The 24,602-nt window shown below is 38.5% G+C and overlaps 1 protein-coding gene across 1 annotated transcript in view; it reads left to right on the forward strand.

Annotated features, from left to right (window-relative positions):
* itfg1 (integrin alpha FG-GAP repeat containing 1) overlaps positions 1–24,602 on the forward strand; it is a 278,570-nt gene that overhangs the window by 72,926 nt on the left and 181,042 nt on the right. The window contains exon 9 of the mRNA XM_061746781.1: positions 8,347–8,438. Coding sequence (XP_061602765.1) covers positions 8,347–8,438 — 92 coding nt within the window. The remainder of the gene's footprint in view (positions 1–8,346; positions 8,439–24,602) is intronic.

The raw sequence follows: 24,602 nt of genomic DNA on the forward strand, positions 1-24,602 counted from the left end.
CCCCTCCGCTTACGTAAGCAGTTCTTTCCTCTAGTCCAGCAAACAGTTGGTGCTACTTTGAAACCGGTTCTTCTGGACCGGAGCCAGTTCTTTGTCAGTGGAAACAGAAAACCCGGTTCCAAACTCAGCACTGGTCCAGAACCAGAACCAGAACCAGCCCTGGAACCGGTTTGGTGGAAAAGCAGTAAAAGAGTTGGTTCTCTTTTTTCAACACAGAGAAACTGAACTTTTTTTTTCTTTTTAAACTCTTTATTTAGTTATTTTTGTATATGTATACATGTAATGGTACACAACATAAAATAAAATCAAGTAAAATAGTAGAAGAGGGGGCTAACTAATTCTCATTAAGTTGAGTGAGCATTGTCTTTGAATAATGTCCATTTTCTCCAGTTTTGTGTAAAGTCCCCTGCTTTGATTCGCAGATGAAAGGTCATTTTTTTTCCATCGCGTAGATCTCCTCCACAATGTCCAGTTTGTGGAGCGTCACTTTTCAACCAGTTTCTTGTAACGGCCTTCTTATAGGCAACAGTCATTATTCTGAAGAAGTACCTATCTTCTTTCCTAACAACTCCTTCTGGGATCAATCCCAGATACAGAACCCGTGGCTCCCAGGGAACCTTATAACTTATAAGAAACTGAACATTTTACATTAAGAACCTGCTTATAATTGAATGTTTGTCTCTCGCCCTGGACGTCATCTCCCGGCTAATCTTGAGACTTTCACATCTGTCCTCGTGTGTGAATGTTGGTGAGTGCGTGAGTCCGTTGTTGGTGCTCTGGTACCGTTAGCTCCGTTTCCGGCTCCACACTCATCATGGATGCGCAGCATCTGCCAGACAAAACACGACCATCTGCCTCGTCTCCGAGGTAATTGCATTTTTTTTAAAGCGACAGCGGCCGATACATAATTCATCATTAGGTAAAACACAGCGAGGCTCGGAAACCACACGTGTCACCGCAGAGGTGTGCGTGCGTGTGTGCGCGCGTGTGCGCGTGTGTGCGTGTGGTTGCAGGTAAGCCAGCGTGTTGACTGCATACTTCTCTCTGCTCTTCCCTCAGGTGTTATTCCTCCACTCATCTTCTTATGTCATGCTAAATCCATCCTCCTTTGTCTCCCTCTCTCTTCCCTCGATCACTGCTCACTGCCCGTCTCGTTCTGCCTTGTTAACCAGCCTGAACTGCCTTTTCTCTGTTTCCATCCCTCCATAGTCGTGTCTGTGACTTCTGGACAGATGCATGTACACAGATCCATGTGACGTGAACAGGAAGCAGATTTAAAACGGATGTGTTGAGGAGTTTAACATCAGAGATGGTTTTATAAGCCGTCACTTATGGTGCTTTTCCACCAGAACTTACTCGGCTCTACTCATCTCTACTCGGCCTGGTTTCTTTTCCACTACAATTCAGCACCTGCAGCAGAAGTAGGAGGGTTGGAGCGAAGCTGCTGTGACGTATTTGATTGTGTATCTAAACGAAGAAGACACTGAAGATGTAGAACCTGGAGGAGATGATAGATGTGCTGCTGGTTCTGTTTCTTGTGTTCCATATCAAGCTAAAAAAGGAGAGTTAGAGAAGCTTCAAGCAGCAACGCTTTTTCATTTTTGTTAGTTTGTCTCGGCGCTGCTGAAAAGTCCGTTGGTAGAGACGTAGACGTTTGACTCCGACCAATCGGTGGCCTGTAGTGTGATGACATCACAGCCCAACTCAGCCACTTAGAACCTCGGCAGAGTAGCTACAGAAAAAGTATCTACTCGGCGTGTTAGACCCTGGTGGAAAAGCGCAAAACCGAGGCGAGTCGGGCTGAGTAGGTACTGGTGGAAAAGCGCCATATGTGTCAGCCACCAAAGCTAAAATCTAGGAGCTGTTTCTTATTTCAGCGTCTGTGTTCATTGTTCATTAATGATAAATTGCATCTGTATTTGTGTGGTTGTGTGATGGACTGGTACCTTGAGTTAGACTGAAGCAGGTGTGGGGAGTAAATAAACCACCAAAGGGATGGTAAAAATGTTACATTTACACAACAGGATTTTTTTTTTTTTACATTGGATATTAACCACAGTATAAAAGAACTGAATTGCAAAAGCTTTGAAATGACATGGGGGCGGAGGAAGATGCAAAATGATGGCAAGGTCTTTAAACTGTTCTGCCCTGCAGCTCCAGCAGCGCCAGTGGCACATTAACCTCATAACACTAGTTTTTATAATTCATGCACAAATTCTTACTCAGTCTTTTTTTTTTTTCTGATATTGGCCTACGAAATGAACGCCGTGCACTTTTGAGGAGGACTTGGACCCAGGGCTTGAGAGCAAAAAACTAATTGGGAAAGTGTTTATTTGGGTAATACATCAAGTCGGCGGGAAGTTCATTCTCTTAGAGAAATCCATATTATCAGGCTTCTTTTGGCAAATAAAGAACAGCGAGTCGGCAATAAGCCCAGGATATGCTTGCTCTTTTATTTATTTATTCTCACGCAGCCATATTTCCAATGATGCTCTACTGTACCTTCAAGGGCTTTCTACCAAGCGTGTTTGTGCAAGTGCTTGTTAATATCTGCATCGATTAACGCCGCTGGGTCGAAGTCCCTACCGAAAAGTATGTGCATCTCCTTCTACTCTCTTCTTCTGTTCTTTCTGTTCTTTTTATATCTATTTTCTTCCATTTTACCTCCTCTTCTTTTACCAGCCCTCTTCAGACCTCCCTTTACCTCCTTCCATCCTCCATTTCTGCTGCAGCTTCCCCACACGACTCTCTCAGACAATATCCATCACACCACGCGCCATCGGTGGGAGGGCGAGCGAAAGCACAGAGAGAGGGGGGGGGAGAACGAGGCGGGGTGAAGAGAAGAGAGACCGAAACTTTAACGAGGAGAGCAAAGGAAGGAAAGTGGGAATGAAAGGCAGAAAAATGAGCTCTGAGATGAGGAGAAGCCAGAGAGAGGTGGGCGATGGCAGAGGAGGACGGGGATAACAGAAAGATGAATAGACGGACTGCTGGAGTGAATCAGCAGACAGATGAAGTGTTCGCCAACATCGCCTCCTCCCACTGGAACCCGTTGATCAAATACATTTCACACAAGTGTCAGGAAATATGACAACGTGTTTTTTCTTGAGAGCTTGATAGTTTATGTGATGATTGTACGTCGGCATTCCAGCCTAGTCATTCTATCTTAATTGCATTTATATAAAGGTGGTGTAAATTAATCAAATCTAAATAATCAGATACTTAAGACACACATTTCCAACATTTAGTTATCGAGCTGACAGTCTTGCCGGGGCCCCGGACAAAATAATCTAAGATGGGCCCCCCTGCGCCCGGATCTCTCCTTCTCCTCTTCCTCTCCTCTCCCTCTGCTCTTCAGGTTTTTATACAAGCTAATGGACGTTAACATTAGAGCTAACCAGTTAGGTTAAGTTACAAGGTTGGTAAACGTTGGCTGCTGTTTCTTACCTTGCTCTACGCTGACTTTATTAATTCCAGCTTCACCGTCACCACCTTTTTTTAAATATTTGTGTAGAGAATCTCTGAGGCCTCTCTTTTCTTCTTCTCTTCTTGTCTTTTTTCTTCTTTTCTGAGCACCGGACTTGTGCTGACCGGACATTTTGACCATTCTAATGGTTGAATTAAATGATAACATCAAATTTTGATCAGCGGCCAAACCATTCTTGTGTTGGGGGTTCTTGACCACAAGGACAATTAGGAAGAAAACAAATAACAAGCTTTTATGTAACTCAAATACTACATATTTTTTCCACAAATAGGCATATTTTGAAACATTTTGAAAAAATTATTCCATAATTTAATGAGAATATATATATATACATTTTTTCTTTCAGTTCTGGGCCACCCCCTCTACCCTGAGCCCGGGACAACAGACCCGTTTGTCCCCCCCTATCGGCGGGCGTGCTTACAAGCATTACCAGATGTAAGAGCAGAACATAGCCTATTAGAGATTGTGAAAGATAATTCTCAAATTTGTTAAAATAATAATAAAATTTTTCAGAATAATTATGTTTACTTGCAGCACGGTAACATATCATTTACGGTAATATCCGCCCAGACTCAGGTGTGTGAACCTGTTGTCTCTCGCTGCAGGAACACACTTTAAGAAATGTTTGAAAGAAAGAAAAAGGTGAAATATTTAAGATTTAATTTCTACAAAGGATAATTTGAATTTTGAAACCTTGTTGACCTTTTTTTAATAGATTATATTTTTCGGACTTTATGCATCTATCCCAGCAAGTTATTCATCGCACACAAGCCACGCTATTTGACACACAATCCAAAGCGTTTGATTGTATTTATCAGCACCTCAGATAGCGGAAACCCACTTCATATAATGATATAACATGACAAAGTCCAACAAACCACAAGAACAACAAAAACATAGCCTAATAAAACAAATACATTTCAGACACAAATTCAACGCATTTGTAGGAGTTCAGCACCACAGATAGCCACTTCAACTAATGACAGTAGTGTAGTAAAATTGGCCCGGCGGCCCATAAAGTTCAGATTCAATTTGAAGTATTGTGGCCTTGCGCTCCGTGAACTCGCCCGGGGGCCCGGGGATGAAACGCTGCTAAACAACGTGGTTCATCTCCCACAGGAGGAGGATTAGGGCAACAAAATATGCATCTAGCTTGGGCAATTTGGCTATTTCTTGCTCCCTTTTTTCTTGTTCTTTGTGTTTTATTGCTCCACTTTTGTGTTTCTAACTCCCGCTGATGTTTAGGCTGCAGGATTACTGTGCTCTGTTGACAAGTGATTGATGGTGACGTATGGCGTTGATAGACGGCTGTTGATGACCAACGATTTTACCCAGAATACATTTGGAGATTCACTTGCAATTTTTGTTTTAATCTTAACTGTGAGTGTGAAAATCTCAGCACAACATATTATACAATGCTTTATACCTAATATGAACCAAGTGGTGCCACAAAAAAAAAAATTCTTGCCTGCGGCTCAGGCCCCAGTCCCCCCTGAAGCCCCGCGCGTGGATGCACCGTAACACCGTCCAGATGATTTGAGTGTATGAGTATAGGTACAAGGAAGTTTGTGTGTGTTTTAAAATATCGTTTTCTCACTACTCTGACTTCTTCTGCAGTGTCTCATTCACGGTGTAACTCCTTCTCCTCCTCCGTCTCCTGCTCGGCTGCCGCTGACAGTCATGTTCAGTTTCTCCTCCTCCCATTCTCTGTACCGTCGTTTATCATCAGAGTCATTGGGTTTTCTCTTCACACAACATCTGTCGGGGAGTGTCGCCCTCGCACTGTTGCAGCAGACGAGGATTGACTGTCTGTGTGAAGCCTCCACAGTCTGAACTCCGTCTCTTATCTGTTTACACGACGACTCCTGAAAGTATATTCATGTGCAGCCGTGATGGATTTACCTTCCCCTCACGCTCGGCCTGCTGCCTGTCTGGGAACGGCACCGGGTCCTGATGGGATGTAGATCAATTACACACCTAAAAAGGTTGAATAAAAACACCTGCAGTGATCTTTAACGCCAATGAGATCCATAAGACTCCAGATATACTTTGTCTGGCAACAATTTAAATGTGTGTAGTAAGTAATGTGATCTAATGTCAAGCGGAACATAAACCGGCACATTGTTGTTAATTAATGAGACTTTAGATGTTACGTTTTCAATGAGTCTGTAAGTAAATTTAGCAACTTTTTCTTTTTTTTCTCCCCACTTTATAAACATTGACGTAAAAGTATTCAGACCCCTGAAGTATTTCATTCTTTGTTTCATTGCAGCCATTTGGTACAATCAAAATAGTTAATTTTATTCCTCATTAATGCAACTCAGCAACCCATCTTGACAGAAAAAAACTTTTCATTAAAAAAGAAAAACTGAAATAGGTCTTGAATTGTTGGTTTGTTTTGAGGGAGAACAAAACAGCATTTGCATGTGAAAGTCAGGGATCCTGCTCTTTATTTGAAGTAAAAGTAAATATGACAAGAACATGTGTACAACTCCAAAAATTATATTTAAGAAATCACAGCAAACAAATAAAGCTACTGATGTTTTCACTCAGCTTTGGCCAAAGTTAAACACGACTGAGGGCAAATAAACGCTATACCTGCACTCTGGGTTGTTGTTGATCCATGAACCTTTGGCAGGTTAAAGCAACATGTCACTGTTGCTTGATTTAGTGTTAAAACAACAACAAAACCCTGCACCAGATCGTTGCCATCATCCATTTCAGGACTAAATCCACATATTTCAGTCATGTTCCTGGACTTGACAGAAGGAAACAAATAGTCGGCTGCAAACAAGGCGTCCGTTCAAATAAAATGGCCCACAGCTTTTCCTGCTGAGTCGGCCAGATCCGCTCGTAGCTGGAGCAGCTCGGCTCGGCTTGGCATCTGCAGAACAATGTCACTTAGCAGGCTTAGAGTTTTAATAGCTGGGGATGGAGAACTTAAGATAAAAGTTTGAGAAGTTACAAACTATGAAGTGATCTTTTCCAGGAATATCTCCTCTCCTCTGAGAACCAAACACGCCTCGCCTGCTCTGATTTGTACATATTTAACCCTTTACTGTTCCAGGGCTCTTCACTCTTTATTAAGATTATTAAATATCAAGGTTCATACTAAGGAAACTAGCTGCACCATATTAGCAGCTGGGCAGATGTTTTTCTTATAAGATAGATCTTTATTGTCATCATTTAAGCGTCTTTGAGACCTTTTTAAAAGCGCTTTATAAATAAAATTGATTATTATTATTATTACCAGGTACAACGAAATTAAGTGCTCTCCAGTCAGTTATAAGTTATAAGAAATAAAATAACTAAAAAATAAATAATGAAGAAATGAAATGAAATAAATAAATATATATCTAGACCAGGGGTGTCAAATGTGCGGCCCGAGAGAGATTTTCATGCGGCCCGCAAGAAGTTTCCAACGCAAAAAATCGAAATGTTAATTTACTAAAAAGGAAGGCATAAATAATTGCCATGAATCGCAGCATATCTGATAATATATTTTTTCTACAAATCCATCGTTATTCCACAAAGAGAGCAGTTTGACATTTTTTTATTTTTCTTGGATGCATTTGCCGATTTAATCTCTTCGTAGAAGGTTGTTTATTTTTATTAACTGACTACTATTATATATTTTCGAAGGAAAAACTGCTAAACTGCTAAAAAACATGATAAGATATTTATTCGGAGAATTTCATTTTTGAATACAAGGATAGTGACAAAGTAAAACAGTTAAAAGAGAAGTACTGACTTTTTCGGCACACTGGCGTAAATATCCGCGCCAATTTAAAAAAATAAATACACTTAATTGTACTGGAAAAATCTCTAAATCACAAAGAAACACTGTAATAAGAAAGATTATGCTTTTAATTAAATTTCCTATAAAAAAGCAAAATATAAAAAAACATACTTGTTTCTGTTTATCTTTGTAAAATGATATTAAAAGTATCTTACATAATTTGAAAAAAAACGAGAAATTTCAAGAAAAGATTCTGAAGAAATATATTTTACATAATTAGAGTGTAAACAAAGTGCATATTTCCTTTAAAATTAACTAAACTGATATTGGATTAGATAACAATAGTAAAAAAAAAAAATTAGAGAAAACATTTTCCGCACCGTTTTTGTTATTTTGAGCGTGCGAGAAAAAAATTGGTCAAATCCGGCCCGCCAAGCAAAATGAGTTTGACACCCCTGATCTAGACACATTCACCCCTCCACACATACATCAACACATGGACATTACAAGAACTTTCATCAACATACAGTACAATCATTTTTGTTATTGCACATTAGCTCCTGTTTTTGTTAAGAGTGGTTATTGCTGTTGGATAAAAGCTGTTTGAGTCTGTTTGTCCTTGAACCTGTATCATTTCCCAGATGGCAGCAGTTCAAACAGTGATAGTTATAAAGATAGTTATAAACAGTTATAAAGTCACCGGTTGACGGATCTTGATGGCGTCTCATATGTGGTGTAAAGTAATCGGTGGTAATTTGGTATCGTGTTGGCTGCACTAATGGTTTTGCTTTAAGGTGTTGAGGTTCGTTAGATGATGCCACGTCGTCCAACCTTCATAAAACATGAATGAATCAGCTCTAATAATTACTAGCAATGAGACGAGAATGGAGACAATCTTACTTGAAGTCAGCTGCCATTAAAAAGCAGCAAAGCCACAAGTGCAGCTTGGATTTGTGTATTCTTGTGGAAATATGCGCTGGGGGGCGGGTAGCATTGATTTCCTTTGTTGTGCTGTTTTCAATACGACTCCAGAACAAATTCAAGGCTGAGATGGAGGGAAAGTATTAAAATAGCCCAGTTTTAGAACACTTGTTCATGTGATGCTCCATGTCTGTTCCAGATGGAGACGGGAACCAGGACCACCTCCTCCCCGCCTGCTCCGACGACGCCTGCCAGCAGAGCACCATCTACCTGTGGAGGGATTCTAAACAGGTAAATAGTTCTTTACACCATCTACCTGTGGAGGGATTCTAAACAGGTAAATAGTTCTTTACACCGTCTACCTGTGGAGAGATTCTAAACAGGTAAACACTGTTCTTTACACCATCTACCTGTGGAGGGATTCTAAACAGGTAAACAGTTCTTTACACCATCTACCTGTGGAGGGATTCTAAACAGGTAAACACAGGTCTTTACACCATCTACCTGTGGAGGGATTCAAAACAGGTAAACACAGTTCTTTACACCATCTACCTGTGGAGGGATTCTAAACAGGTAAACACTGTTCTTTACACCATCTACCTGTGGAGGGATTCTAAACAGGTAAATAGTTCTTTACACCATCTACCTGTGGAGGGATTCTAAACAGGTAAACACAGGTCTTTACACCATCTACCTGTGGAGGGATTCAAAACAGGTAAACACAGTTCTTTACACCATCTACCTGTGGAGGGATTCTAAACAGGTAAATAGTTCTTTACACCATCTACCTGTGGAGGGATTCTAAACAGGTAAACAGTTCTTTACACCATCTACCTGTGGAGGGATTCTAAACAGGTAAAAACAGTTCTATACACCATCTACCTGTGGAGGGATTCTAAACAGGTAAATAGTTCTTTACACCATCTACCTGTGGAGGGATTCAAAACAGGTAAACACAGTTCTTCACTCCCATTCCTCATCCGTTCACGCGTCTTTTATCCTCTCATTCGTCTCCTAACCTGTCCCCTGTCCAACCTCCGAGGACTGTTCATCGTCATGGATGTGGGGAAAGTTTAATACATTAGAAAGTGACTAAACAACTGTCCCAGTTTATTTATGAAAATGTAAAACCTTTTTTTTTTTTTTTTTTTTTTTTTTTTTTCAAGGCAGGATTTTGTTTTGTTGTGTTTTGTTGTGTTTTTCCCTGCAGGCGTCTTTGGGCTTTTACCAAAATGAATTTCTGCATTCAGAAATTGTCCAAGGGCGTTTTCACACCTCAGTTTAATCTGCTCTGGTCCGCATCGCTTAAGTCTCTGAAGTTGAAGCTTTTTCAACTTGGTTTTGAGAAAATGTCTCGGATCAAACCACACATGAACATCGTCTCCACATTCTGGTTGGATGTCTCGGCTAAAGGGACGACAAATGTTAATACAAGAAGAAGAGCCCGTGTTCGTGGTGCTAGTTTCAGCTTTTGGCCATGTGTAGGGGGCCAAAAGCTGAAACTGAGGCAGTTCTTATTACGTCATCTGTGGTTCTCTCTATGGAAACCACGAAATGAGATCTCCTTTCCAGGGATGTTTCAGCTGTTTTTGTCAAGAGCCAATAGCAACTACTCTCTACAAGTGAGAAAGTGGGTTCTTGTTAGTCTTAAGTTGACTAAAACTCATACATGTGGTATGGTTCTGTATTACTAAGTGGATAACAAGCAAGAGTCTTATAACAACTGTCTTAAATACCTTAAACAGGAAGGCCGCCGGTCCTTAAAAAGTCTTAAATTCCGTTTTCCTAAAATAAGGCCTTTAAATGTCTTAATAAGTCTTCAATCTCAATCCAAGGGTCTTAGTTATGATATATTAATTTTAGAGGGAATTTATCCAGTCTTCATTAAAAGGTTTTCTTACACTTTGAAGGGGAAAAGTGTATTTTATCGTTTTGAGGAGAAATACATTTGTTTACCAGTTGTTAGACGCCTCAGTCAGGGTTGCCAGGTTGGGCGGGTTTCAGCTCAAATGGGCTGAAAAATACAAGACTGGGCGGGTTGATAAAATCTGGGCTGCTTTTCCTGGTTTTTAATAAATATTTATGAGAAATTAACAAAAGAGTTTCCATTATGGCAGATAAAAGTAGAAACTTAGACAATAAACTCACTGATACTTTATTTGCTTTAATCTACTTAATTTAACTGTAGTCTTTGTTTGGAGCCTGAACCTTTTTGGCTATTTAGTGATGTTGTGAAGCTTAATTTTAATAATTGACGGTTTTAACATAGAGAATGTTTTATTTGAGCTGGTTTTTCATTATTTTGGCTGGTTTTACATCATGTTTGGGTTGCAACCTGCCAGATTTCTTAGTCGGCGTGGTCTCGAGACGAGGCAAGCAAATATGGGTGAATGTAAATTTGGGTTCCAAGTGTGTAACTGTCTTTTTGGTCTACAATTTTGTTTGTAAATGGTATTAAAAAGTCTTAAATTTAACTTGGTCAAACCTGTAGACACCCTGGTAATGCAGTTGGACAATATAAGCATCTGTCCATCGCAGAGTGAGTCTTATTCAAAACATTAACCGAGCTACAGTTGTGTGAAAAACCTCAAGATTGTTGTATATTGTCACTTTCTCTACTTTGTTGGTGCTAGGAATTCAATTCTAAGATAATTTTCCTATTTCAAGGTGATGTTGAAGGTCAAATTTAATTTCCAAGGTCATTTTTTGCACAAAAAACTCCATATCTCTAAAATTATGTCACATAGAAAGATTATATAGGGCTCTAGACCCCTATTTTCAGTCCCAAGGAATGCAATTTTCTTTTTATTGGACAGGTCACTATCGCTGTAGTGTCAATAATCTAATCGGGTGAGCATTATGGCCATCGTTCAGGCTTAAGATGAACTCAACTTCAGAACAAAGCCACAATGAAAGCATGATCTTTGGGGAAAAAACAAAAAAAATCTTTCCATGTCTCTGAAACAAAGTCACATAGGAAAATTAAAGGACTGTGTTCCCATTCACTCCCATGGAATTCAATGTGTTTATTGGACATACACACGTGGACAAAATTGTTGGTACCCCTCAGTCAAAGAAGGAAAAACCCACAATTCTCACTGAAATCACTTGAAACTTACAAAAGTAACAATAAATAAAAATGTATTGAAAATTAAATAATCAAAATCAGCCATTGCTTTTGAATTGTTGATTAACATAATTATTAAAAAAAACAAACTAATGAAATAGGGCTGGACAAAAATGATGGTACCCATAACTTAATATTTTGTTGCACAACCTTTTGAGGCAATCAATGCAATTAAACGATTTCTGTATTTGTCAATGAGCGTTCTGCAGCTGTCAACAGGTATTTTGGCCCACTCCTCATGAGCAAACTGCTCCAGTTGTCTCAGGTTTGATGGGTGTCTTCTCCAAATGGCATGTTTCAGCTCCTTCCACAGATGTTCAATGGGATTCAGGTCTGGGCTCATGGAAGGAACTTTAGAATAGTCCAACGCTTTTCTCTCAGCCATTCTTGGGTGTTTTTGGCTGTGTGTTTTGGATCGTTGTCCTGTTGGAAGATCCATGACCTGCCACTGAGACCAAGCTTTCTGACACTAGGCAGCACATTTCTCTCCAGAATGCCTTGATAGTCTTCAGATTTCATTTTACCTTGCACACATTCAAGACACCCTGTGCCAGATGCAGCAAAGCAGCCCCAAAACATTACTGAGCCTCCTCCATGTTTCACCGTAAGGACAGTGTTCTTTTCTTCGTATGCTTGGTTTTTGAGTCTATGAACATAGAGTTGATGTGCCATAAAAAAGCGAGACTGGAATTTGCAAAAATGCATGTTGACAAGCCACAAAGCTTCTGGGAGAATGTCCTTTGGACAGATGAGACCAAACTGGAGCTTTTTGGTAAGGCAACATGCCATTTGGAGAAGACACCCATCAAACCTGAGACAACTGGAGCAGTTTGCTCATGAGGAGTGGGCCAAAATACCTGTTGACAGCTGCAGAACGCTCATTGACAAATACAGAAATCGTTTAATTGCATTGATTGCCTCAAAAGGTTGTGCAACAAAATATTAAGTTATGGGTACCATCATTTTTGTCCAGCCCTATTTCATTAGTTGTTTTTTTTTAATAATTATGTTAATCAACAATTCAAAAGTAATGGCTGATTTTGATTATTTAATTTTCAATACATTTTCATTTATTGTTACTTTTGTAAGTTTCAAGTGATTTCAGTGAGAGTTGTGGATTTTTCCTTCTTTAACTGAGGGGTACCAACAATTTTGTCCACGGAACCCCAGAACTTTTTCAACTCCTTGAAGCTTCTGAAGGCATTAATACCAGAAAAGGGAGATTTAAACGCACAAGCAGGTGAAGCGTATCAGAGGGGGGGCTCTAATGGGAAAAGGCCAGATTTTACTTTGTGAGAAACTGTGAAGTGGAGATTGTTAGAAAGGTCCGACCTGTGGCTCTCTGAGGTCAGGAGGACCTGAGCTGCAGATCTCTCTAGATCCAGCTCTAGCCGTCATGTTCATGCACATCTGTCAGTAGATTACAGAGGTGTTCAGGGTCAACGTGTCCCGTCTGCAGAACGAGCTCTTGTCATCCCCCTCTCAGCACCGTACCTGACAGACGGTAAGAGGAGGTGCGTTGTTTTTCTTCTGCACGTCGGTTTCTTCTGTCCAAAATAAATCGTTCCTGGCATTTTTTAATGTTTTTTTCAGATGAAGCTTTGGGAACTGAACTTGTGCTGCCAAGTTCTTTTAGAGCGAAGCAGCTTCCTCCTGACAACACTTCCAAACAAGCCGTACGTGTTCAGGTTTTTTCTTTATCGTTCTGTCATGAACCTTAATATTTAACGTGAGAAGTTCGGCTCGGACAGTCGGAGACTTTCCTCTTCATATTCTTCTTCACTGTTTCTGCAGTATGGTTTAGGTTTTGCTCGTCTGGCCTTAATTTAGTGTTTCCACTTTTAATTGATGGATGTTTCTGACTGATTTCATTCAGCTTTTTTGCAGAAAGTTGCAACATCATGTGACTTTGTTGTTACTCGAGTGAAATGATAGACCCTTAGTTCTCCAGACCACTTTTTTGTGGTCTTGTCTTTGGTTTCTTCATGTCTCAGACTTAGATAACTGAGAGTCCGTTGCACCAAGGTGACAGAATCTGGTGATCTGCAGTTCTTCCTCTTGTTAATGCACAGTTTTGTAAACTATTTGTCTTTTGCATCTGATTTAATGTTTTGGTGCATCTGCATGTGTCTGTATTTAATTACAGTTTTGTGTTTATAACGGCCTTGTTTGAATGAATATATGAATAATATTTGCATATCGTGATTGATTAAGCATCAGGTCCATTTCAGTGATGCTGATATACGGTGTAATCTGATTACTATAATGGTAAATAATGTAATTTCAATCTTTAATATCTAAAATTCAGGTTTCATCTCCAAATTCAGTCCAATCAGTAACATTTACTGTTCACTACTTTCCTGAGGTGGAGGGGGGTGTTGGAGCTGGTTATTCTGCTAGAGGACTTTGGGACTAGTTAGTAGTCGTGTCAATCCTTAAAAGCACTGGAGTCAATCCTCCAATAGTGTAGAAATAGCGGTAGTGCAGTCGCCACACATATCTGATCTCAGCTGATGGATGGAAACATTTATAGAGTTCAACATCATCATCCACTTCTCTGTGTTATTGAGCTGCAGTTGAAAACAAGCTCAAATGGAAACTAGAACCAGGATGATGGAATACAATCACGCAGGATCAGGACATTACTGGGTTTGTTTTTGGTCTGGAGCTGAACTAGTCTTGGTCTTGGTCTCGGTTTAGTTGGTCTTGACTACAGGTCTACTATATGAGCAGTACTGTGTGAAGCCCACCAGCTACTCACCATGAATCGCTGTGTAAACTGCTGTGTATTTCAGGGCCACTCGCCTCTCTACGTTGGCTCTGTTTGCTTTCAAAGCCTTTTGTTAGCAGACCCAGGTACGATTCTGCAGACATGAACACACACCTGGAGTCGTAATCAACTAATGTAGACACACAGACATTAAGGCCCCGTTTACACATAGCAGAAACAGTGGTGTTTTCATGCGTTTTGGCCGTTCGTTTACACGAAAACGAAGCTCAAAGTCACCAAAAACAATCATTCCTGAAAACTCCGGCCAAAGTGGAGATTTGCAAAAACTCTGTCTTCACGTTTGCTTGTAAACGGAGGGAAACGGAACATTAAGGCTTCAGAACGTCACATTATGAGACAGAAACGTCACCAGCGTCATGTGTGCGACCTGTGTTTACAATTTGTTTGGCCACCGTCAATATTTTCTTGTATTTTACTTGTTTTATATTCTAACGTCACACTTAAAAGTCACTCCACTTCTCTGTCACTCCAAACGAAAGACTCTCGTTCATCTTGGAAGTAACTGGAAGTTACTCGTGTCATTTGTTGATGTTTTTTTCCAGGATTCTGATTGGCTAGCATGACTTTATCGTCTCGTTACACTGCCCCCTGCAGGTTTGGCTGCTCATAGCACCTTAAGAGCTGATTTATGCAGGTTTGTGTAAATAATGGTATTTTTCAAAACGTAGAGGGGGAAATATCAGTTTTTGTAAATGTGTAAACGTGGCCTAAACTACAAACAAGTTCACACATATTGCTCTTATCCTCACGAGCCTGAACCATCTCCACCTCCTACGTAACGACGTCTCGTGTGATTCTTCTCAGTTCCACTCGGCAGGACGTCTCTGCTTCCTCTGCCACCGGAGAACTGGTCTCCGCTTCCTTTCATGTCCAAAATAGGAATATCACAGGCTTAAGAGCGTGACCGCCTCCGCTCATACATGTGCACATGCAGAAACGCTCCCATGTGCAGACTTCCGGACACTTCTGTTGTTTGCTTGTGATTAAAAACACAGTGAAAGGAGGAGATCTGAAGAAAGACGAGGTATAGATAGGGGGGGCTGATCAGCACTGACGGATGACAGGAAACTCTCTTGTTCTTTCTTGCTGTGTGTTTGAGAGACAGTCATTACCGTCAAAGACGGTACGACTGAGCCGTGACGAGTGGGTGGAGTGAAGAGGAAACAAATTCTTCTTCAAGCTTTCAAAGTTGTACCCGAGCTTGTGGGTCCTCCGGGGAGACCGAGTGTTTCTGCTAACTTCAAGTTGAAGAACACGTACAAACTCTTAATAAAACAAGCCTCTCCACTCGTGGGAGAGAGAGAACATCCACTTCTTATTTCATGATCTTGAGCCGGAGATTTGGAGAAAATGAGCTGCAGATTTTGCAGAATGTGTGCGTTTTATTGGTTCTGGCTCATCAACTCACTCAGACCTCGATTAAAACCTGGCTTATGCAGGGCTTATAAATGCCACGACTCCTGGGTAAATAACCATGGTGTCCTGCGGATATCTGACTTGTATATTGAAAGGGCAGGAAGGCAGTTAAGAGCCGGAGAAAGACCTAAAAGAAAGAAACTAACCTTGCAGTTTCACAGCAGCATCTGGTGACCTGAAGACAATCTGGGGAAAACTTGCATGAAGAGATAAAGGAAAAATGAGCCATAAATATATAAGAAGGAATAGTTAAAAATTGCTTTTACACATTTTACAGTTATTCATTTGTTAAAATGACCTATTTTAACAGACAAAAACCCACACCCTCCCTTTCCCCTGATAGCAGCAGATTCTAAGTCATAAATATTCTGCACATATATAGATGGTATAAAGTGTCGTCATAACTGCAAATAAGTGTCTGTCAGAAAGTATTGTCTATATAAGGGGTCGGCACGCATGCGGCTCTGGAGCCGCATGCGTGCCGACCCCTCTTTAGGGAGCCACTAGGGCGGCTCTTTAGCGCCGCCCTAGTGGCTCCCTGGAGCTTTTTCAAAAATGTTTGACAATTTCTTTCCTTTTTTTCTTCTTTTTTTTCTTTTTTTTCCTTTTTTTTATTCTTTTTCTCCTTTTTCCCCTATTTTTCTTCCTTTTTTCCTTTTTATTTCCTTTTTAATCTCGAGATTTTGACTTTTTTCTCGAGATTTTGACTTTTTTCTCGAGATTTCGACTTTTTTCTCGAGATTGTACTTCAACATTAATCTCGACATTTGGACTGGACTTTTTTCTCAAAATTTCGACATTTTTCTTGACATTTCAACTTTTTTCTCAACATTTTTGGAGCAGAGGGTGGATGAACTGGAACAATACACAAAAAGAGACAATTTAGTATTAACAGGTCTGGAAACTCGACACCGCACATATGCTCGAGCTACTGCAAACTTGGAGACGACAGAAGACGCCCCACAGGAAGAACTGCTGACATTAGAGCAACAAGTGGTGGGCTTTCTGCACAGTAAGCACATACACATTCAAAATGATGCTATTTCTGTTTGTCACACATTACCAAGAAAGACAGAGAAGGCAAAACCTGCTATCATCATAAGATTCATCAGTAGAAAGCAGAGGAATGATTTATTAATGCAAGCAAAGAAGCTGATAGGTACAAATGTATACTTAAACGAACATTTAACAAAAAAGAATGGGGACATCGCACGAGAAGCAAGGATGTTAAGAAAACAGAAAAAAATAATAGCAACATGGACCCGAAATGGCAACGTATGGATAAGAGAACAAGAAGGTTCACAGGCTAGGATGATAAGAGACCTTAAAGAGCTAGAAAAAATTAGAACAGGATAATGTAGCAAGGCTGATGTAACTGATATCAAATATAAGGTAATGGATTGAAGAATGGATACAGAATGTATGGATATACAGGAGCATGGATGATAATACAAACTTAGATGCAGATTTAGAGAGTAAAATATATGATGTAGATAAGGGTACAAACAAAAACATATTAATTCCTGTTCACAACAAATGTGAGTATTACACGGAGGAGCAATTTAATGATAAAATAGTCATGAATGAAACACTGTCTATCATCCATTTCAACAGTAGAAGTATAAATTGTAACTTATCAAAAATAAAAGATTACTTAAAGCAGTTCAGAAATAGTTTTAGTATAATTGCAGTATCAGAAACATGGTTGAAGGATGGGGATATGGATGAATTTCAGATAGATGGATATGAGTTATATTATGTAAATAGAAGGATTAAAAAAGGTGGAGGAGTAGCTTTGTACATCAACACTAGTTTGAAATGTAATGTCATTAGCAATATGACAACTGTTGTTGACAGTATTATGGAAATTATCACAGTGGAAATTATCAATGAAAAAACTAAAAATGCTATAATCAGTTGTGTCTATAGATCACCAGGTTCCTGCGTAGAGACATTTACAGACAAAATAATGGAGCTGTTTGACAGAAGCCAAAATAAGATTGCGTTTTTATGTGGAGACTTTAATATTGATCTTGAAAATCCAAATTCAATGAACACAACAAGTGAATTTATAAATTCAATGTATACCTTGAGTCTGTTTCCAGTGATAACTAAACCAACGAGAATTACATCACAGAGTGCAACTGTTATTGACAATATTTTTACAAACGCAGTTGATGGAAAAGTAGAGAGTGGGATCTTGATAACTGATGTAAGTGATCATTTACCTGTTTTCACAGTTTATAAAAATTATCAATGTAATACAATGGGAATCACCTCAGAAAAATTAATAAGAAACAGATCTAACGAAGCATTGGAGGCGCTGAAAGAGGACCTTAAAACACAGAATTGGGATGGAGTGTATGTAAATGATGTAAATATAGCTTATGATTCATTCATGACGCTATTGATAGAATTGTATGAAAAACACTGTAAACTCAGGAGTATTGCCAAGAAAAATGCTATTGACAAACCATGGATGACCAAAGGACTACGAAATGCCTGCAAGAAGAAAAACTATTTATATAGATGTTTCTTAAAACTAAGGTCAAAAGAAGCAGAAGAAAGGTATAAGAAATATAAAAATAAATTAGTATGGATAATAAGAAGACATAAAAAAGAATACTATGGTGATTTACTAAATAAAAATAGAAACAATATAAAGGCTACATGGGGAATAATAAATGGTGTAATAAAAAATGATCAAATAAAATCAGCTCTTCCAAATTATTTTGTGAAAGATAACTATGACATTAATGACAAAACTGAAATAGTAAGCAAGTTTAATGATTTTTTTGTAAACATAGGCCCTAGTCTTGCAGCAAACATACCAACAATAAAAGACAATACAGATGAAAACACAATAATGGATAATGTGAATAGCATTTTTCTTGGTAAGGTAGAAAAAGAAGAAATACTGAATATTGTAAAAAGTTGTGCAAGTAAAGGATCCACTGACTGTGCAGATATGGACATGATATTAGTAAAGAATATAATTGAATTGGTTATTGAACCATTTACATATATATGCAATCTATCATTTTCAACGGGGATATTTCCTGATAATATGAAAACAGCAAAAGTAATTCCACTCTATAAAAATGGAGATAAACATGTTTTTTCCAACTACAGACCAGTATCCTTGCTTCCACAATTTTCAAAAATATTAGAGAAATTATTTGTAGTTAGGTTAGATACATTTATTGACAGAAACAATATTTTAAACAATGGTCAGTATGGATTTAGAACCAATCACTCCACATCAATGGCACTTATGGAATTAACTGAAGAAATTTGCACTGCAATTGATAAGAGACATTTTTTTGTAAGTATTTTTGTTGACCTCAAAAAAGCCTTTGATACCATAAATCATACCATACTTCTAAAAAAATTGAGCAAATACGGTATCAGAGGGGTGGCACATCAATGGGTCTCAAGCTACTTGGAGAATAGAAAGCAGTATGTGCAGATAAATAATGTCAAATCTGAATCACAATTTATTAAGTGTGGCGTACCTCAGGGGTCGGTTCTTGGGCCAAAACTGTTTATTTTGTATATTAATGATTTTGTTTATGTTTCCAAACTGCTCAAATGTATTTTGTTTGCAGACGACACTACTTTATGTTATTCTGGGGAAGATTTAACATATGTGTTGAATGTGGTTAAAAAGGAATTTAAAAAAATAAAAACATGGTTTGAGGTAAATAAATTATCAGTGAATCTTGAAAAAACAAACTTCATGATATTTAGTAACAGAAAAAGAGAAACAGACACTTCAATTAATATAGATGGTATTGAAATTAATAGAGTAAGAGAAACCAAGTTTTTGGGTGTCATGCTGGATGAGAATTTGAATTGGAAATCACATATCAATTATACAAAGATAAAAATATCAAAAACAATTGCTCTGTTACACAAAGTTAAGGATTTATTGGACAACAAAGCATTGTACATTTTATATAACACTCTGATTGTTCCATATCTGACCTACTGTGTTGAAGTTTGGGGAAATGCCTGTAAAACATATATTCAATCAATTTTCATTCTGCAAAAAAGAGCCATAAGGATAATTAGTAGAAAACGATATAGAGATCCAACAAATCCATTATTCCTTCAGTTAAATTTTTTGAAATTTCATGAATTAGTAGACTATAGTATTCTGCAAATTATGTTTAAAGCTCATAAAAAAACTTTACCAATCAACATTCAGAAAAGATTTGAAAAAAGAAAAAGCAAGTATAACTTAAAAGGAACAGAGATTTTTATAAAACCAAGATGCAGGACAAAATTGATGGAACGTTGTGTTTCTGTGAACGGAATCAATTTATGGAACAATCTGAACAAAGAAAACAAAGAATCCAAATCAAAAATTACATTTAAAAGAACAATTAAAACCTGTATGTTAAGGAAATATAACGAAAAATGTTGAGTTTGATTGACATACCCGTAGGCGGTGGAAATTTTATTTAATGTTATTTTAATTTTATTTTAGTTGTTTTTATTCACTTAGTTTTTTTTTTTTTTTTTAATTATTATTAAATGATGTTATTTGTGAAAGGGGCAGATCAGATAAGATTCTTCTTCTTTCTGCTCCCTTTTCATTCATAAGTTAGGAACATTTGTATTTGTGTTTGTATTGAATTGTTTTGTTTTTTTGAATGAAAATAAAGAATAAAAATGAAAAAAAAAAGAAAATTTTTTTTTCTCTCTTTTTCCTTTTTTCTCTTTTTTTCTTGTTTTTTTCTTTTTTCTCTTTTTCTTTTTTTTCTTTTTTCTCCTTTTTTTCCTCTTTTTGTCTTCCTTTTTTCTTTCCTTTTTATTGTCGACATTTCAACTTTTTTCTCGACATTTCGACTTTTTTCTCGAAATTTTGACTTTTTTCTCGACATTTTGACTTTTTTCTCGACATTGTACTTCAACATTAATCTCGACATTTGGACTTTTTTCTCAAAATTTTGACGTTTTTCTTGACATTTCAACTTTTTTCTCGACATTTCAACTTTTTTCTCGAAGCGCATAATGAAAAAAATAATCTTCCCCCAGTTCTAACTAATATAGAAACATGCAGCATGTGTTGCCTTCAATCTAAAGCTGATACAAGACTTTTCATTTTTTGCGGCTCCAGACATATCTGTTTTTTGTGTTTTTGGTCCAATATGGCTCTTTCAACATTTTGGGTTGCCGACCCCTGGTCTATATTATATGCTACATTTTGAAAATATACCTATAAGGTTCCATGTAGCTGTTTACTCTTGTAATAATATACATTCATAGTAAGTACTTTCTTCACAAGGACCGACATAAATACATAAATGTTATTGTTTGTCTCGTTAGTTCATCAATTTGTGTCACATGGTCACTGTTATAACTGATTCTGCTCTTTCAATGCAACCTGTTTGCTTCCTAACCGTGTAAATGAGGATGCTGAGTCGTGGATTCGACAACATCCGTCTCTCCTAGAATAAAGTACAGTGAAAACAAGGACCAGCTACTGTTAACAGAGATTATGGGGGACAGAAAAGAAACCAAAATGTCGGCCGGTAGGAGGAAGTAATAAAGGAATGGAGAGACTAACTAAAAGGACAAAGGTGTGAGAGCACTTTCAGTTTCTGAGGGAATCATCCAATCACAGAGAAACGGCACAGAGGAGGCAGAAAAGGAAAGAGTGGAGTGAAAATGGGTTTTAGAGAAACGGGCCGGGGGATGATGACATAGCTCTAGGTGTGCGTGGAAATGGTGCTGAGCAGAAACTAGTCTGCACATAGTTTCTCCCCAAACTGCTGTTGATTTGTCTCTTCCTGTATTTTCTGAGCAGCATCAGCTGCAGGTCTTTAGACATCAGTGTTGGGGGTGCAGGACGCCCCTAACAGGGTTTCCTCTTTATGCTGTCCTAAGAGAACACATTTTTCACACTGAAGTATTTAATCTTTATTTATTTTCATTTTTATTTCGTCTCAGAATCTACAAAGTTTTGGTAAAGTACTGAAAACAACTGTGTTATGTGTCACAGTATTCAAAATGTAGGGCTGAACGGGACATCAGAGGCAACTTTAATATTAATATTTAACCTCCCACAGTAAAGCAAAACATGTTTGGACTGAAATGCTTTCACAAATATTCATAATATAGCAATGTTTTTTTGTCTAACACTTAAACTATATAACTATGTACTTGGACTAGTGAGGCGTTGTGTTAATAAAAGCTCTGTTTGCAGGACACGTCGGTCTGCTTGTTCATAACTGACTCTGTCCATTTGCACTTAAGAGCAAACGTCTCTTCATGTCCTACAGCGAATATATCGATGCTTTATAGCTATTGTGTTCATAATTGTGTTCAGTGATTCTGTGAATGGAAACATAATTGGTTGAGTCTGCCGTAACTCTCTCAGACAGCAGAAGCTGCAGATCCGTCTGAATGCATCTCCCAGTCTTGACCCCCTAATTTGTATTTTGTATTTTATTTTTAAAGGAAAAGAACCAGGGACAGTACATATTAATAACATTTTCATGTAAATATGCTAGATTATAGCCAGTGGCTAATTTGCATCTTTAGTCCCTGGGGCAGGTTGATGTAAAAGAAGGTTCCAGACAAACATTTAATCCAATAAATTATGACACACAGCAGTGAAATACACAATAGAAGAAAACACAATAAAATACACTAAGATATAAGATCAAACATACAATAAAATACACTAAGATGTAATATGAGTGCAGACTAATATGATTTTAAAGTTCCTCCTCCAAAGCTTGATGAGTCTGGATCAGCCCTGTTAGCATGTTGGAGCACGCTGCAGCTACATAGACAACCATGTGTCTGTGTGCAGTGTTGTGCACGTTCCTACTTCTCATGAACTAGTTCAAATTCAGTTCACATAGTTTAAAAATGAATAGTTCAGGTTCATACTTCACCATTTTCACTTTGAACTAGCTCAAATTCAGTTCATTTTAATATTTTTAGGTGAGAAGTATGAATGAAACGCCCCCCTATCCTAAAACTGTTCACTGTTTACAATCATGTCCTGGTGGTTTTTCAACTTTACAGAGGCTGTAAATCTCCAACAACATAGTCCATTATCAGTTTATCTACCTGTTGCAGGTAAATCAACCCCCTGAAGGAGCAGCAGTGGGACTGGGGTCGTTTGGGGCTGTTGGGTCTTCTTGGTCTTTCCTGATCACTTTGTTTGATTGTCAAGGACTTGCAGATATTTCCTCACACTGGACGGATGCTTCAACTCCACATGACGTTTCAAATGTGAAGTTGACGAGCCAGACGCTCAGACTTGTTTTCTCATAATTTGCACAGAAAGGTTAGATTTTTACCATTGGACTCTTTGGAAGACGATGTGTAAAATTCACGAAGATAATGATCAGGATCATCATCTGACGGCTCGCTGACGCTGCGTCTGCAACGTCTCTCTCTTCACTGGTCACCGGGCTCGGGCCGCCGTTGCTATGCGAGCTGGTGCCCGTTGCTATGCTAGTGTGTGTGCTGCATTGTGGGTAATGTAGTGTGAAGTCGTTGTCTCGTTGAGTATTTTAAATGTGCGCGCAAGTTCAAGTTCTTTATTTGCAAATATGTTGAGTTCAGTTCAACGTTCTCACAGAAATGAACGTGTTCAATGAACGCGTTCATTTCTTTGAGAACGTTGAACTGAACATGCACAACACTGTCTGTGTGATATACAGGACTGTCTCAGAAAATTTGAATATTGTGATAAAGTTCTTTATTTTCTGTAATGCAATTTAAAAAAAAAACAAAAATATCATACATTCTGGATTCCTTACAAATCAACTGAAATATTGCAAGCCTTTTATTTTAACATTGCTGATTATGGTTTACAGTTTAAGATTAAGATTCCCAGAATATTTTAATTTTTTGAGATAAGATATTGGAGTTTTCTTAAGCTGTAAGCCATGATCAGCAATATTAAAATAATAAAAGGCTTGCAATATTTCAGTTGATTTTTAATGAATCCAGAATGTATGACATTTTTGCATTAGAGAAAATAAAGAACTTTATCACAATATTCTAATTATAAATAATAAAATAATTCTGAGACAGTCCTCTATATCACTGACTGAAAGTAGCACCACAGTTCCTCAGAGCGCTCATTCAGGGATGCGGGGAAATTAGAAAAAAGATGTCAGGAAACTGGACTGAGAGAAGTGGAAGTGCTGGATCCTCACGCAGGATGACTTTTCCTGGTAGACTGGTGACAGTTTGAAGGATGGATTCATCCACCATAAAATGGTTGAGATGCTTTGTAAAAGCGCCGTTGTGTGATTTACAGATTGAAATAACTTAGACCTTGGAGGCAACGACGGCGTTTAGCGAGGCTCGTAGATCATCGACCTCAGTGAGGCATTAGGGCGAGTTTAGCTGTCGCCTCGGCTGACGACTATTAACATGTCAACCCTCGGCTGCTTCTGTGCTGCATCCGTCCTGATCGATGCCGGGTTGATTGTTTGTCCTGCAGCTCCGGCTCACGGCAGTTCTCTTCCACCGCGTTTCCTTGCAGAAGATGTTTTTGGTCTTTTGTCAAGTTTCCTTCTCTGTTCGTGGGGGGTGTGAATATGAATGTTTTCTTTCTCTGCTCGCATCTGTAAACCAATCTAGCACCACAGCAGGGTTCCTTCTTGCTTCCTTCACTCAGTACAAATTGAATGGAAATGCTTTTAAGCTGTGCTTTTGTTTAAACATAATTTGAAGAGTAAATGCAGTTGTTTTTCACAGAAACTTGTATAGGTTTTGGGTTTAAATAGGTTGAATAATGTAGACGCATGCAAACAGCTGAGGCCCTGTAAAACTACACCAGACCTACATTTTTAAAGTATTTTCACTTGTGGTATCTTAAAAATAAATATATATAGATCCATCAAAAGCTCTGAGATGCTCTGCTACCGCCGCTATGTTTGAATGAAGCTGTGTAGATCATTAATATAAAAGCGTCTGAATAACTGTCGTCACTGAAGAAACCACAAGTTCATAACCTGGAAATGGAGACAATTCGGCTAGAAAATGTAAATCTGCTCTGCAGGTGCAGCTACCTTCCACTACAGGTCATTAAATATGCCAAAAAGACTTGGGGAGACAATCAAATCAGTGCATCCTTGTAGCG

Source organism: Cololabis saira, chromosome 2 (genome assembly GCF_033807715.1).
Source record: "Cololabis saira isolate AMF1-May2022 chromosome 2, fColSai1.1, whole genome shotgun sequence".
Classification (NCBI taxonomy): Eukaryota; Metazoa; Chordata; class Actinopteri; order Beloniformes; family Belonidae; genus Cololabis; species Cololabis saira.